The sequence below is a fragment of the Rhinopithecus roxellana genome, chromosome 4 (assembly GCF_007565055.1).
Source record: "Rhinopithecus roxellana isolate Shanxi Qingling chromosome 4, ASM756505v1, whole genome shotgun sequence".
Lineage (NCBI taxonomy): Eukaryota > Metazoa > Chordata > Mammalia > Primates > Cercopithecidae > Rhinopithecus > Rhinopithecus roxellana.
In genome coordinates this window covers 31,012,130-31,027,332 of record NC_044552.1, presented here as the reverse complement: position 1 = coordinate 31,027,332, position 15,203 = coordinate 31,012,130, and the positions used below count along the sequence as shown (strand labels likewise).

General features: G+C 42.0%; 1 protein-coding gene across 3 annotated transcripts in view; it reads right to left on the bottom strand.

Annotated features, from left to right (window-relative positions):
- Nucleotides 1-15,203, bottom strand: part of RNF8 (ring finger protein 8) — a 38,611-nt gene that overhangs the window by 14,115 nt on the left and 9,293 nt on the right. For 2 of the 3 annotated variants that reach the window (XM_010389712.1, XM_010389713.2), the window contains exons 3-6: nt 9,325-10,062; nt 6,984-7,046; nt 3,467-3,556; nt 861-968 (exon numbers count right to left, since the gene is read on the bottom strand). In XM_010389712.1, coding sequence (XP_010388014.1) covers nt 861-968; nt 3,467-3,556; nt 6,984-7,046; nt 9,325-10,062 — 999 coding nt within the window. Of the gene's footprint in view, nt 1-860; nt 969-3,434; nt 3,557-6,983; nt 7,047-9,324; nt 10,063-15,203 lie in introns of all 3 variants that reach the window. The other variant, XR_004056861.1, reaches the window with a different exon arrangement.

Below are 15,203 nucleotides of genomic sequence, written 5' to 3'. Positions count from 1 at the left end.
GTCAGTGCAAAAATATGACAGGCTAACAAATGGTAGAGGTTTCAAGTTTCCATAAGGAGCCTCAGAGTCCCTGAAATATACTCAGCTTGGGCCCTGAATTCCCAAAGTGACCACATTTTAATGGCGTTTACCCCCTCGTTTAAAAGGCTGCACTATAAGCATATTCTCAGCATTGGGCCCATTCAGAGTAAAGAAAGAATAGCTTTTACTGAGCAGCTTTATTCTGATACTTCCAAAATCTAATTTGGCCCTGTTTTCCCCTCAACAACAAAGAGATAAAGGCTTCACTGCAGCTAAAAATGTTGATCATACCAAATAAACATTTAAGAACAGATGAAATGCCAAAAAAGGACAGTGAAGGGACAGAAGATTATAAAAACAAATGAGAAATGGTCACCTCTAGAGGTCACTTTGAAATCAAATAGTTATAAGTTCCTGGAAGAAAATCTCTTCAGAATGTTCCCCTATAGTAGAAGCAGGCTGTATAGCCCAAGCTCCATTCAGGGTTGGGAGAATAAGAAGGGGTTGGCCAGGTGTGGTGACTCACACCTGTAATCCCAGCACTTTGGGAGGCCGAGGTGGGCAGATCACCTGAGGCCAGGAATTCGAGACCAGCCTGGCCAACATGGCAAAACCCCATGTCTACTAAAAATACTAAAACTTAGCCAGGGGTGGTGGCATGTGCCTGTAATCCCAGCTACTCAGGAGGCTGAGGCACAAGAACTGCTTGAGCCTGGGAAGTGGGGGTTGCAGTGAGCCAAGATCGCAGCACTGCACTCCAGCCTGGGTGACAGAGTGAGACTCTCTCTCAAAAAAAAAAAGAAGGGGTGAGCAAAAGAAGGGGTGAGCAACTTCATTACCTCAATGAAGTATTCTGAACAAATAATACATTGGAGCTCATTCTCTAGCACATCATTCATGTGGCTGAGAACTTCTTCCTTCTGTGCTTGCACCATCTCCTTCTCTTCCTGCAAGACACACAATCCTACCTGTCATTCAGAGAACCAACAAAAATGCAAAAGGGGACAGGGAGCAGGGTTAATTATTTAGAAGAGGATTCAGTCTTAATGAATGATTCATTCTGGTGTAGCAACATTAAGAATAGAACACTTTCCCTAAGGGTTATTGTTAATAATTGTTTTCTAATACAGAGCACTAACCTCCTTTCTTTCCTCTCCCTACTTGCTATGGTGTGAATGTTTGTGTTTCCTCCCAAATTCCCATGTTGACACTTATTTCAAATGTGATGGTATTAAGACGTGGGGCCTTTGGGAGGTGACTAGGTCATGAGGGCTCCATGCTCATAAATGGGCCCCTTTATAAAAGGGGCCCAAGGAGAGCTCATGTGCCCCTTCCACCATGTAGGGACACAGCAAGACTCTATCTATGAATCAGAAGATAGCCCTCACCAGACACCAAATATGCCAGTATCTTGATCTTGGATTTCCCAACCTCCAGTACTGTGAGAAATAAATTTCTGTTGTTTGTAAGCTACGCAGTTTATGGGTCTTTTTTGTAGTAGCCTGAATGGACTAAAACACCACTTTTTCAGTATTTGTTTTGCAGCTTCTGTCTCCTTCCCCAAAATTAGTCAAATGAGAAAAATGCAGGTGGTATACTAACCACACTAACCACCCAACACCAGATGGGACATTAAGTAGTTTATAGCAAGCCGTAGTTCAGATGTTACATAAGATCATCCCAAACAATTTAAAACTCACTGGACAAGAAAAGAGGCATGAATAGTCCAGAGAGGCAGGACACTTGAATTAGTTATAAAGTTAAAGTGTTCTTTGCAGCTGCCTTTTCTATAAAGTAAGGCACACCTGGCCGGGCGCGGTGGCTCAAGCCTGTAATCCCAGCACTTTGGGAGGCCGAGACGGGCGGATCACGAGGTCAGGAGTTTGAGACCATCCTGGCTAACACGGTGAAACCCCGTCTCTACTAAAAAAATACAAAAAGCTAGCCGGGCGAGGTGGCGGGCGCCTGTAGTCCCAGCTACTTGGGAGGCTGAGGCAGGAGAATGGCGTCAACCCGGGAGGCGGAGCTTGCAGTGAGCTGAGATCCGGCCACTGCACTCCAGCCCGGGCGACAGAGCAAGACTCCGTCTCAAAAAAAAAAAAAAAAAAAAGTAAGGCACACCTCTGGAGGCAGAAGGCTGGAGAAAGACCTCTTGAATTACCTTCAGGCTCCATGCTCTATGATACCTGCCACTTCCCACTCCTGCAGAGGCCTGCAGTAACATCTCCCCGGCTTTCCCCAAGAGTGTGGACACAGTTTTTAAGGAGGATCCTAGGTATGCTCTCTTGAAGCAGACATTTATTCATCCCCAAAACAGAAAGCATTAAGAGCCCCTGAGGGGGACAGGATAGGCCATTTGAGGTGTATTTGAGTGGCTGGCTCATTTTTCATCTTTTTGTTTTCTTTTCCAATCAAAGCAAAGACTGGCAGACTGCTTAGGGCAGTGAAGAAAGTCTGGACCCCCTTAACTATAGTCAAATTGCCTGAGAACTTAAGAATCACTGGGTTTAAAAAGATGTGGTAGTTTCTTGGAGGTTGGAGAGGAAGGTATTATGTGATTTAAACAGGAAATCAAACCAACTAAAGTCCCTCCTTCAGCTCTAGGTCTGTACATGGAGAGGGTGGGATGAGAGATGCAGTCAGACTCAGGTATTAATTTCAGGTCAGAGGTTGCAAATTGGTGGCCTGTGGACTGGATCCACCCTGCAGACTTGTTTAATTTGGCCTTCACATGAAAGAAAACACACACAAAAAGCTGAAGTTGGTGCCAATATTTAAAATTTGGGATATTTCACTTAAACATTTGGACTTTCATCTGCTGTGGAAAAATCAGAAGATCTGACAACACTGGGCCTGCACTTCTGGATGGCAACAATTGGCTGAGCAGAGAAGAGTTGCCTCCTGGGATGGGGGTGTGGGCAAATACCCCATCCAATGAACCATAGCCCACACAGCTCCCTACTGTGTTCTCACATTCAGGCCACTTCACTCACTTGGATTACCAGTCTGGCCCTGGTGGGCATTTAAGTTTATAACCCCTAATTCAAGAGTTCTCCTGATTTGACATAGGAAGGAATTGTATTAAGTAATTCACTTTACTTTATGTAATTCAAATTACATAGTTCAGGAGGAACTATTTCTTGACTACAATATTCCTCAGTCTGTATCAGTGACACACCCTGAAGGAGTACCCACCATAGACAAAGGACTAGAATGCAGGATGCAAGTGCCTTATTCCCAGCATTTTGCTTCTGAACAAGGGAAGGAAATAGATCTTGTCTGACAGGCAGAACCTTCTATAGACCTCTATAACCTTATAGATTATTTCCCCAGAGGCAAGGAGCAGCCATAATTTCTCTCATTCTCCATAGCAACCCTTACACTGTTGAAAATGCTGAGTTGCATGCACTAACCAAATTCTAAACTTCCATCTTCTTTCCAGTACCTTGGTCTGCTCTAATTCTTTGTTCTTGGCTTGAATGATTGCTTCAAAGTCCTTCTTGCTGCGATTTAGCTCTTCCATTAGAGCCCAATGCTGCAAAAACATAGCAGATACATACTCAGGATGAACTACAATGCAACCTTCCTTTTAGCCACAAACATGCCTGTTCTCTCCCTCTAGTTAGTGACTTTGGTTCAGGGATCGATAAAATGGCAATTTCAAAATAATACCTTTATTCCATCGGGCTATGTTACCTACCTGCTGCTTTTTTTCAGGGGAGATGGCAGTTAGGGAAGGAGGCCACCAAATGCACCGGGGCCTCTAACACTAACCCATCATTGGTGGCCATCCATGTCAACTGAAGAACTTTCACTGCGTCCCAGAGTCTGCTTCTATAGGTTTGGCTTGAAGCCCAGATATGTGCTTTTTTTTTTTTTTAAGCCATGTAAGTGATTGTGGGAACAGTATTTAAGAACTAGTAAGTAGGCTGGGCGCGGTGTCTCAAGCCTGTAATCCCAGCACTTTGGGAGGCCGAGACGGGCGGATCACAAGGTCAGGAGATCGAGACAATCCTGGCTAACATGGTGAAACCCCGTCTCTACTAAAAAAATACAAAAAACTAGCCGGGCGAGGTGGCAGGGAACCTGTAGTCCCAGCTACTCGGGAGGCTGAGGCAGGAGAATGGCATGAACCCGGGAGGTGGAGCTTGCAGTGAGCTGAGATCCGGCCACTGCACTCCAGCCTGGGCGACAGAGCAAGACTCTGTCTCGGAAAAAAAAAAAAAACAAAAAAACAAAAAAACAAAAAAGAAAAAAAGAAACAAAAGAAAGAAAAAAAAAAAAAAGAACTAGTAAGTAATTACAAGCTATTCAGAACTGGAAGCGGCTTTTATGAAATAATCAGGAGGAAATGGGAATCAGCGAAATTAGATACTCATTTTTATTGAAATAAAAAAATCTTTAACCTATTTATTCTACAAATCACACACTACATGCTCATAAGATAATGCTGCCTGAACCCTGCCAGTGTCTTCTGGAAGAAGGCACACCCAGGAGCTAACAGCTCATTCATTGTGACTAAATGCCTATGCTGAATGTCAAGAGGTTCCACATATATGAAACATAATTTATGAGCACTCTCATGCTTAAGTATAGCTTATACTTTAGAATCTCACCTCAAATTCTTTTTAAAAGAAGGTGGAGTAAAGGTAAGTATTTTTGAAAAGATATTATTCAAGAACCAAATTTTAAAATGTGTGATCTCCTGACAAAAAAAAAAAAAAAAAAAAAGCAGTTATATCAGAAGGCCTGGGTCTTCAACTTGACTTACTAATGAGATATGTGCATTTTAACCTTCTCATCTATAAAATGGAAAATACAGCCGGGCATGGTGGCTCATAATACCTGTAATCCCAGCACTTTGGGAGGCTGTGCTGGGTAGATCACTTGAGCTCAGGAGTCTGAGACCAGCCTGGGCAACATGGTGAAACCCCATTTCTACCAAAAACACAAAAAATTTGTCAGGAATGCTGGCACGCGCCTATGGTTCCAGCTACTCAGGAGGCTGCAGTGGGAGGATCACTTGAGCCCAGGAAGCGGAGGCTGCAGTGAGCTGAGATTGCACCGCTGTACTCCAGCCTGGGTGACAGAACAAGACGCTGTCTCAAAATAAAAATAAAAATAAAAGGAAATGGGAAAATAGGTGCTCCCTCCTACCTCAGTGTTGATAAGAAAATAAAATAATAGGTATGAAAAGCAGTCAGAGAAGTTTCTTGAGCCGTATATAAATGCATCTTTTTATTTTCTTTTCCACTCAAAGACTGGCAGACTGCTTAGGGTAGTGAAGAAGGTCTGGACCCATTTCTAACTATAGTCAAATTCCCTGAGAACTTATGAATCACTGGGTTGAAAAAGATGTGGTTGTTTCTTGGAGACTGGAGAGGAAGGTATTATGTGATTTAAACAGAAAATCAGTTATAAAACACCATTATAAAATCAGTTTTTTAATAAACTATAAAGAACAGCTTTCAAAAGGATCAGCATAGTGGAACAAAAAACCACCACCGCATGAGTGGCACGTCCCCCAGGCATGAAATAGATCTAGATCTATGACCTAAAAGTATCATTTTTTTTTTTTTGAGATGGAGTCTTGTTGCCCAGGCTGGAGTGCAATGGCACCATCTCGGCCCACTACAACCTCCACCTCCCGGGTTCAAGCGATTCTCCTGCCTCAGCCTCCTAAGTAGCTGGGATTACAGGCATGCATCACCACGCCCGGCTAATTTTGCATTTTTAGTAGAGACGGGGTTTTTCCATGTGGGTCAGGCTGGTCTTGAACTCCCTACCTCTGGTGATCCACCTGCCTCGGCCTCCCAAAGTGCTAGGATTACAGGCTTGAGCCACCGTGCCTGGTCGAAAAGTATCACATTTTAAGCTAATAAATCCATGGCCAAGTATCCCACACAAAATGATAGTGTGCTTTCCTGTCTCAGGAGAGGGTGCAGGGTACTGAGTGATCCCTCAGCGATTTCCAACTAGCAGAACCACATTCTTTTTCAATTTCAAAACAGTGTCTGAATATTAACTTAATAATGCTCCAAATGGGAAACACGCCTACTCTCCCACCCTAGAAAATAAACAAGCTCAAAAAATAAAATTCTAAAACGACTGAATTAATTTTCATCTAGTTCTTTCCAAAGCTGTTTGTGCAACCCTCAAGGAGATCAAGGTAGGCACCCTGTCGTGCTTATAATACAATATGACTGTTAGCACTGTAAGGTTGGGAAGTAGGTTTACGATAAAAGAATAAATTCCCCTGAACAAATTCCTATGCGATTTGCTCACTCTCTCCAGTGAGATCTGAACCATCCTGACTAAATGGAACTACTAATCATAATACATAAAAGGTAGAAGACAAAGTAGGTTTTAAAGATGCAAAAGAGTGCACAAAAAAATAATCAAATGAGAGTAGTCAGGTTAAATTAAATAAATTACAGGTAATCTTTTAGGAGAATTTTAGTCCTGCTTGAGCTTTACCTTTTCAATAAATTGATATGTTTTGTTGATTGTTAAACTGCACATTCTCAACCTGGCCTAAAATGCTTAACTGGAACATTCTCGAATTGTTTCTGGTTGGCTACAGCTCAGGGACATTGTGGTAACAGAGGCCTTCACGGGCCTGGTGGCCAAGTCATATCTCACATTTTCCCTCTGCTGCCCTCACCTTTCTGGAAGTGGAGCCACTTCCCCAGAGAGCCTCTTAACTGCTAACGTTCCATTCCATCTTCACCAGAGCAACTTCAGATCAGATGAAAATCTAAGTTTTCATGCTGAGTTCTGGCATGTTTGTAAGGCTCCAAATCTCTGATGTGATGGTGTGAGCAGCTGCAACCTGCTCTGTTTACAGACTGGAGATGCCACAGAGGTATGCGCTAAGCAGCAGAGGCAATCAATGGTCATGTGATGCCTGGTTGCTCCCCACTCCACAGCCCACTATAATCTTAGTACTATGGCAAAGTTACCTCCTCCAGAGCCTGGGCCAGCTGTTGCTTCAGGTCCTCTTCTCCTTGGGCTATCTCCAAACCCTGCAAAGCCAAAACAAAATGGAAGGTTTCTCTGCAGGGAAAAGAAAAAAGGAACACAATCCAGCAACAAGCAGAGCAGACCAGCTAGTGTGAGCATCTGGAAACAACAGGGGTGAGGGAGCAGGTGGAAAATCTCCTGTTTTACTTCAAGCTGTTGGCAGTAAAGATTTGAGCAGAGTTATCTGCTCAAATGCTGCACACTTCAGGACTGTAAGGTTTAAGACACCAATTGGATTATTCTGGAAATACTATGGCCTAACAGTCCAAGCCTCCTTCACGGACTAGGCCATGATTCCCAAAAGGATGTAAACTGAGAACTTCTGAGCCCCCAAATAACTATAAACTCAGATGTATTACCCAATGCTGGCACTCACAACATCTAGCATGCTTCTTTTCCCTCTACTCTGGCCACCTTGTCTCTCATTCTGAGTCTTTACACTTCAGTTTATATACTGCTCTTCCTCTCTCCTTGCCTGAGCTTGTATTTCCTCATCGGCCCCCTCCAATGTGGAAGCTTTCCAGGTTATCATTAACCTATTTTATCCAGCACCTTCCAAAAGAACTTCTGGGCCCTTCTGTCCTTAAGAATTACCTACCCATTTAATATGCCAACTTAAAATTGTTCTCTAATTTACTATATTGACTGAAAACTATTCTCTGATTATATCATGTGTATGATACATCTTGCCTCCTCAACAAGATAAATTCCTTAATGGCAAAAACCATTTGTTAAGCATCTTTATAACTGCCAGAATTCCCTAGTTCCAGGCAATTTGAGTACTTAAAAAAAAAAAGTGTGAAGCAGCAAGGGTTTAATGAGCCTCTAACAAGTAGTAGGGGGTAGGATAAATCCCTAGGGCTTGGTGGGCAGAGGGAGATGCAGCTGATAAACAAGGGACTAGATACACTTCACTATGAGCAATATGTACACGACCTACTCATACCCAGAGAAATTATCCAAACTGATCCTTTTGCCTTTAACATTTTGGTTCAAAAAAAAGATTTTGCAGCTATACCTTGAGGCATGTCCAGAGCAGCCACAAATATTAATCAACAGTAACTTGTTCCTGAACATATTAGCCTTTACAGAGAGTTCTGTCCTAGTGAAGGTGTGATATACTAAACACATAGACATAAACCACCCTCTACTAATTTCAAGAACTAGTCTAGGCTGGATAAGGGAAGCAAAAAGGTACATGCAAGCAAGCAGTGTATACTCTCAAAAGACCTATTTAATCCATGGCTTTTGCTAATACTACCAGTTCAAGGGGATGGCAGAGATCAGAATGAAATTTATAAATTGCTCAGAAATAAGCCAACACTACCTCTGGTTGTTCCTTACCCTGAGCAACCCAAACAAAAAAGTTTATTCACTTTAGTTGTGACTGGTCCGTGTGAGTTCTAAGTCAACAATAGGGAATTCTTGACATTCAATATTATCTGAGCAACTGGGTGGGAGTAAAATGTGTGGTTCCTGCCAGATAGGAAATGACATTTTGAGTAGGGACAGGATCTGCTCTAGCCTAAAGCTTTGTGCAAGAGTTTGTCATCGAAGCAAATGACTCAGGGATGGAAACACATTTGGTCTTACCTTTACACAGTTAAGACAGTCATTATTTTACCTTCCTACTATAAGCACTGTGGAAGGTGGTTTATCATTCAACCCAACAATGCAGTCATGGTGCATCTGTCCCATCACATGCTGGCTGCTCAAAATAGAAACAAAAACATTTTCTGCCTTTTTAGCCTCTCACCTCCTGGGTTAGCTACAGAGTTAACTAACCTTTATAGCTAACAAACTGTCAGGTACAAAGGCAGAGGAACCAGCTGACCTGTACTTGCCCTGGGACTAAGTGATTTGGCCTTGGCCACAGAGCAAAGATAGGTAAGTCTTGAAGACAACTAATGATTTAATTGGACTATACTGTGGTTTTGTGGCATCTTGACCTTCACCTAACTTCCCCCTGAATTCATGTTGGTTCTGAGTTGCCTCAGCTTTGCATCCTGAGATAAGTTATGTCCTGGTTGGCTCTGCTGGTCACTTTACCCTATCTTGGCACCCCATCTCTGGCTCTTGATCTCATCAGCATGCTGAAGCCTTAACCCTCTACTCAATCTCCTTCCCTGATCTCAAAAGTTTACTGTTCCCATTCCATTTCTTGTCTTTGGTGCTCAGAATTTGGTACCTGGCCCAGAAACTGAGAACTCTGGCCAGAGGTTCATGAAGTGCCTGCCCTACTCCTGAAGACCACTCTTGCCCTTCCCTTCTGTGTGGTACCTCAAGATGCCGTTCCTCTTCCTGGAAAGTCTTCTCTAGTTGCTCCACTCTTGCCTGCTGCTGCGCCTGCTCTGCACACAGCTGGGACTGTAAGTCCTGCAGTTCCTGCTCCATTCGCACAATTTTCTTTGAGTTCCCTTTTTGGGTCTGCTTTTTCACATTCATAACGGCTTCATGTTTTTCTTGCATCTGTATTTTCAGCCTCAGAATCCTGGACATGGTCACCTTAAACATCTGTAAGCTTCTCTGAGATGCTGAAGAGTTTGAGGCTTTCTGCTCATGATGAACCTCTGTGACTACGGGGAAGCCAGGGTAAATGGGAGCCCCTGTGGTCTTCTTACTTGGCTCAAGGGCAGTCAACTTAGGATCCAAATTTTCAGAGGGTGTACTGGCCACTTCACCTTTCCCCTGTGATTTCACTGACTGACCAGATTCATAAGACACTTTATTTATTTTGGATTTCAAATTTGACGGGCCTTCAGCTCCAGGACCTCCTAATTGATCCAAACTGAATTTCCTTTTAGTTCTCAATTCCTTATTTTTTTCTATCATCTGGTCATTCTTTGGGGAAAGACAAGGATATATTGTCTCCCAGTCTTCTTCAGTAACTTCATATTCATACTCGGCATTCTCCTTATTTTCCAGAGGCACTCCAAGTTGGATGTAGTCCCCCTGATGAATGGAATAGACCCTTAAAGGTTCCAGACGTGCTCTGTTCAGCCAAACACCATTTAGACTCTGGGGAAAGGGAAAGACAGAAGAAATAAGCTTCGTGATTTTCGTCTTCTTAATGGAATCTCTCTCCTGCTGCTGTAAAACCTTTTGCCTTTTCAGAAGGAAAACTCTTGATAACAAATAGAAAAGAAAGATTCATAAACTACCATCCCTAGAAACAGCATTCGTTAAGCAGTGCTTCGGCTTTTTACCTATATTTCACATTCATGCTTCCACAGAGAACTGCCATATTAACAGGCAGGAATCACCTTATTATTGGTGGATAATTTACCCAAACACATGGAATAGCATTAAAGGAAACTGAAATTGGCTAGCTCCTATTGACCTAAACTGCAGCAACGTCCCAAAACTAGAAAAAATGTTATTAGTGAAGAAAGCAGTAGTTAAGGGTGAGGTCCATGAAGTAGGTTCAAATGCTATCTCTGGATGTGGTTCCTTAACACACTGGTAAACAAGCACGCACACATAAATAAAAAAAGAGAGTACTAAATCCGGTACTGGGGTCAAATGGCAGATAGGATCTGAGCCACTTAATACCAACAGGGATATATGGGCAATACAGGATAATGGATAAGAGCTGGAGCTCTGGACTCAGATGCGGGTTCATAGTCTGCATGGCATTTGACAATTCACTTAATCTCTCCATGCCTGTTTTGTATGCAGAATAGGGATAGTACAGTACCTATCTCATACTGTTCCTGTGAGGAATGAATAAGATAATACATGTGAATCACTTAGCACAATGACTCACATAGAATGAATGCTTAAGAAATATTTACTGTCTGAGAGTGGTGGCTTACATCTGTAATCTCAGCACTTTGAGAGGCCGAGGTGCGTGGATCACTTGAGGCCAGGAGTTCAAGACCACCCTGGCCAACACAGTGAAACACCCTCTCTACTAAAAATACAAAAATTAGCCAGGTGTGGTGGTGGGTGCCTGTAATCCCAGCTACTTGGGAGGCCAAGGCATGAGAATCGCTAGAACCCAGGAGGCGGAGGATGCTGTGAGCCGAGATCGTGTCACTGCACTCCAGTCTGGGTGACAGAGCGAGACTCTTGTCTCCAAAATAAATAAAGTAAAATAAACTTTTATGGTTTTAAAGAAGTCATAGTATCGAGGTTAAGAGCACAGATCCTGGAGTGAGACTGCCTGGGTTTGTAATGTGGCTCTATCGCTTAGCAGCTGGGTGATTTTGGCCAGGTTTCTTGACCTCTTTATTGTCCAGTTACTGCATCAATAAAATGGAGGAAAATAAGTCTCCCCTCATGGGGTCTGTGTGGATTTAATGAGATAACATATGGCAATTATTTAGACAGTGCCTGGGCATCGTGTTACATAAGTGTTCACTACTATTACTATGCTTTGGTTCAACTGATTCATCAACAATCATTTCAATTCTATGCTCAATGTCATGCAAGGTAAATATATTGAGTGGAAAAGACATGAAAACTTTCAGCAGCTGACTGTGGAAAAGACAACACAAGGGCACAAATAAGTAAATATGGGATTACATGGCATAGCCTATAAATGCAAAGGAATATCATGTGCAGCTGGAATAGCTAAGGGATGCTACATGGAGATGATAGGTCCTAAAATAGACTTGAAACAAAGGCAAGACTCAGAGTTGAAATATACTGGTGAGCATTTTAACCCATATCAAGGACTTAAGTTCAGGGGATAGGCCAGAGATGATGCTCACTTCTGAATTGGGACCAAGATTTATGTTTACACTGGCAACTATAGCTACCTACTTTCAGCTAGAAAAAAATCCCCAGTCAATACAAATGTAAGGGACAGGGGGCTTGACCACAAGGCACAGAGGGTAAAGGGCAAGTAGAGATCAGATCTCAGCTCTGGTTTGGCATTAGGCTCTTGCTTCCAGTTTTATCTTCTATTACTTGGTTTACACAGAAAGAAAAGACTGGCATAGATATATACAGAAAGATTAGTCTTAACCCACTGTGCATTGGGTCTAACCTGGTTCATCTAGGAAACCTCCTCACACCCTTTCTATACAGCCTGAGAAACTATGGGGAGTGATAAGTTTTACTGAATTTTGAAACAACATATGAGAAACAACAAACAAGAGGGATGGAGCCAGAACAATCTATCCGAGAACAATTTTAGAGCAGGACAGTCAATTTTAGATTATATGCAGGAAAAAGGTATCAGAAAAAGTAGTAAGACACAGAAGGCCACCCACCTAGTGCCAAAGTACAGAAATTTAAGGAAAGTCTCCAAAGCTAAGATAAGGTAAAATAAATAAATAAGATTACAGAAGCAGCCCACAGCTAAAGAGAATAAGAATCCCTCAGAAGCTGGGGCAAACTTTCACAATATGTTGCAGACCTCCATTAGATCCTCTACATTAACCCATTGCCTTCAGAGCCCTTTTAGAAGCTGGCAAGTAAACTCAAAATTCTTCCATCACGTTTTGTCCTTGAATCCTTGTATATTTACCCATTCATCACTTCTTGATGACATCTAGTGGTATAATTTAAACCAAAGCCCTGAGTCAGCTCTGTTCATGTAAGGAGACCAGAAAAGGACAAACGTCCCATGGCTGTAGAAGAACAATCAAGTACTGCTGGAGATGATATCAAATACAATGGTTTAAATAATCGGGCTCTGTTCAAGGCTTTCTTGATGTTGGTTTTCATAACTACCCACTTGAACAATGTTAGCAGCAGAAAACGATACCCAGGTCTGCCTGATGTCTCTCAGCCACCAATGGGAAAAAGGTGGGATAATGCACATCCGCTTAGATAGGAATTACTTCACTAGATGCTCAATCTCTGTCCAGCTGCTTTTAAACAGTTTATTGAGGAAAGTGGAAACTCAAAACCAAAAGGCAATGTTTTCTTGGAGTGCTTTAGATAATTTATGTAGCTCAGTGGTTCTCAACCCTGGCTATACAGTAAAACCACCTGGGAAGGTTTAAAACAAAGAGTGGTGCCTGAGTTTCACCCTCAGAGTGAGTTAACTGGTCTGAGATAGGAACTAAGTATCAGTATTTTAAAAGTTACATTTATATACCAACACATACAGTTGTGTAACTACAGCAAGATACACTGCCCCTTGGTAGTCAACCTTTCCCGCATTCCCAGGCAACTACTTACCTGTTCTCTTCCCTTTCCTAGAATGTAATACAAATGGAATCTTATTATCTACACTTTTGAGTCTTGCTTCTTTCAATTAGTGTAATGCCTCTGAGATTCATCCATGCTGTTGCATTACCAGCAGTTATATTTTATTGCTGAGTAATATTGAAGGTAGTATGGGTGGAGCACAGTTTATCCATTCCCTAGTTGTTTTTTTCCAGTTTCTGATGAATATTAATAAAGCCACTACAGGCGGGGTGTGGTGGCTCACGCCTGTAATCCTAGCACTTTGGGAAGCCGAGGCGGGTGGATCACCTGAGGTCAAGAGTTCAAGACCAGCCTGGCCAACATGGTGAAACCCCAACGCTACTAAAAATACAAAAATTAGTTGGGCGTGGTGCTGCACACCTGTAATCCCAGCTACTCGGGAGGCTGAGGCAGGAGAATTGCTTGAACCCAGGAGGTGGAGGTTTTGGGGAGCCGAGATCGCACCATTGCACTCCAGCCTGGGTGAAAAGAGCAAAACTCCATCTCACAAAAATAAATTAAAAAAAGAAAGCCACTAGAAACATTCACATACAAGTTTCTGTGAGAACATAAGCTTTCATCAATCTTGGGTAAATACCTAGAAATAGGATCACTGGACAAGTATATATTTGACTCTTAGAAACCACCAGTTTTTCAAAGTGGAGGTACCATTTTATATTCACACTTGAATGTTGAGGAGTTCCAGTTATTCTGCATGCTTGCCAGCACTTGATATCATCAAGTCTTATTTCAGCAATTGTATCATGTATCCTCAATATATTTTTTAAACTCTTTACTAAAGTAGAACATGCAAACATAAAAGTGCACGAATCATAAATGTACCAACTAGATGAACAGTCACAAAATGAACATCATAGCGTAACTACCACGAGGTCAAAAACAAAACAAACCCCACATTATCAGCATCCCAGAAACCCCGTGTGCCTCCTAGTCAGTAGCCACCCTGGCAATAAGGTGACTACTATCCAGATTTAATAGCACATGTTAATTTTGCCTGGTTTTAAACATTGTATAAATGGCATCATATAATATGTGTTCTTTTGTGTCTGTCTTCTTTCACTCAATATTATGTGAGATTTGTCCATGTTATTAGATACAGTAGTTCATTCATATTCACTACAGTATAGTGTTTCAGTATAAGATTATTCCACAATTTATCCATTCTACTGTTGATGGACATTTGGGCTGTTTCCCTGGGAGTGAAAATACGGTGTCAAAAGCTATATGTACACTGAACTTTAATGAATAATGCCAAATAATTTCCCGAAGTAGCTGTACCAATTTACACTCCCAACAGAAGGGTAAGAGCATTCTATCGCTCCATATCCTTACCAATACCTGGCATCACTGGTCTTCAATTTTAGCCACTCTGGTGAATGTGTAGAGGTATTCCATTATGGTTTTAATTTAAATTCCCCAAATTATTAATGAGGTTGAACAACTTTTCATTGGATACAAACTTTTGTGAAGTGCTTGTCTCTTGCTCATTTTTAAATAGGGCATATCTTTTTCTTATTGGAGTTCTGCATGTAACTCAGGATAAGCCCTTCATTGACTATAATATGTAGCAAACATCTTCCTCTGAGTTTGCCTTTTACTCTCTTAATGGTGTCTTTTGACGAATGAACGTTTTTATTGTACTACCATCAGTATTTTTAAAAAGTACCCCAGGTGAGAGCAAAAACTGGAAACGGGGTTGATAACCACTGCTCTAGTTGCTGAGGACCAGAAGAAGCTGGACTGTCCCAAGCAGCAAAGATTGTTCACATAAGAGTACACTTACCAAAGACTTCAAATGCCAGATTCTGCAGAAGAACAATAGTAGGAATCACCAGGCAGCAGGTGAAAAGCAACAGGAGAGGAGGGTAAGAATGGGAAAGGCTCAAGTAAGACGTGACCGAACCTCTAAGGCATTTCATACTGTGACTTTAAAACAACCAATTTTCTGAAAGAGCTGGATACCAATACAAAGGATGGCCAACTGAAGAGCTTAT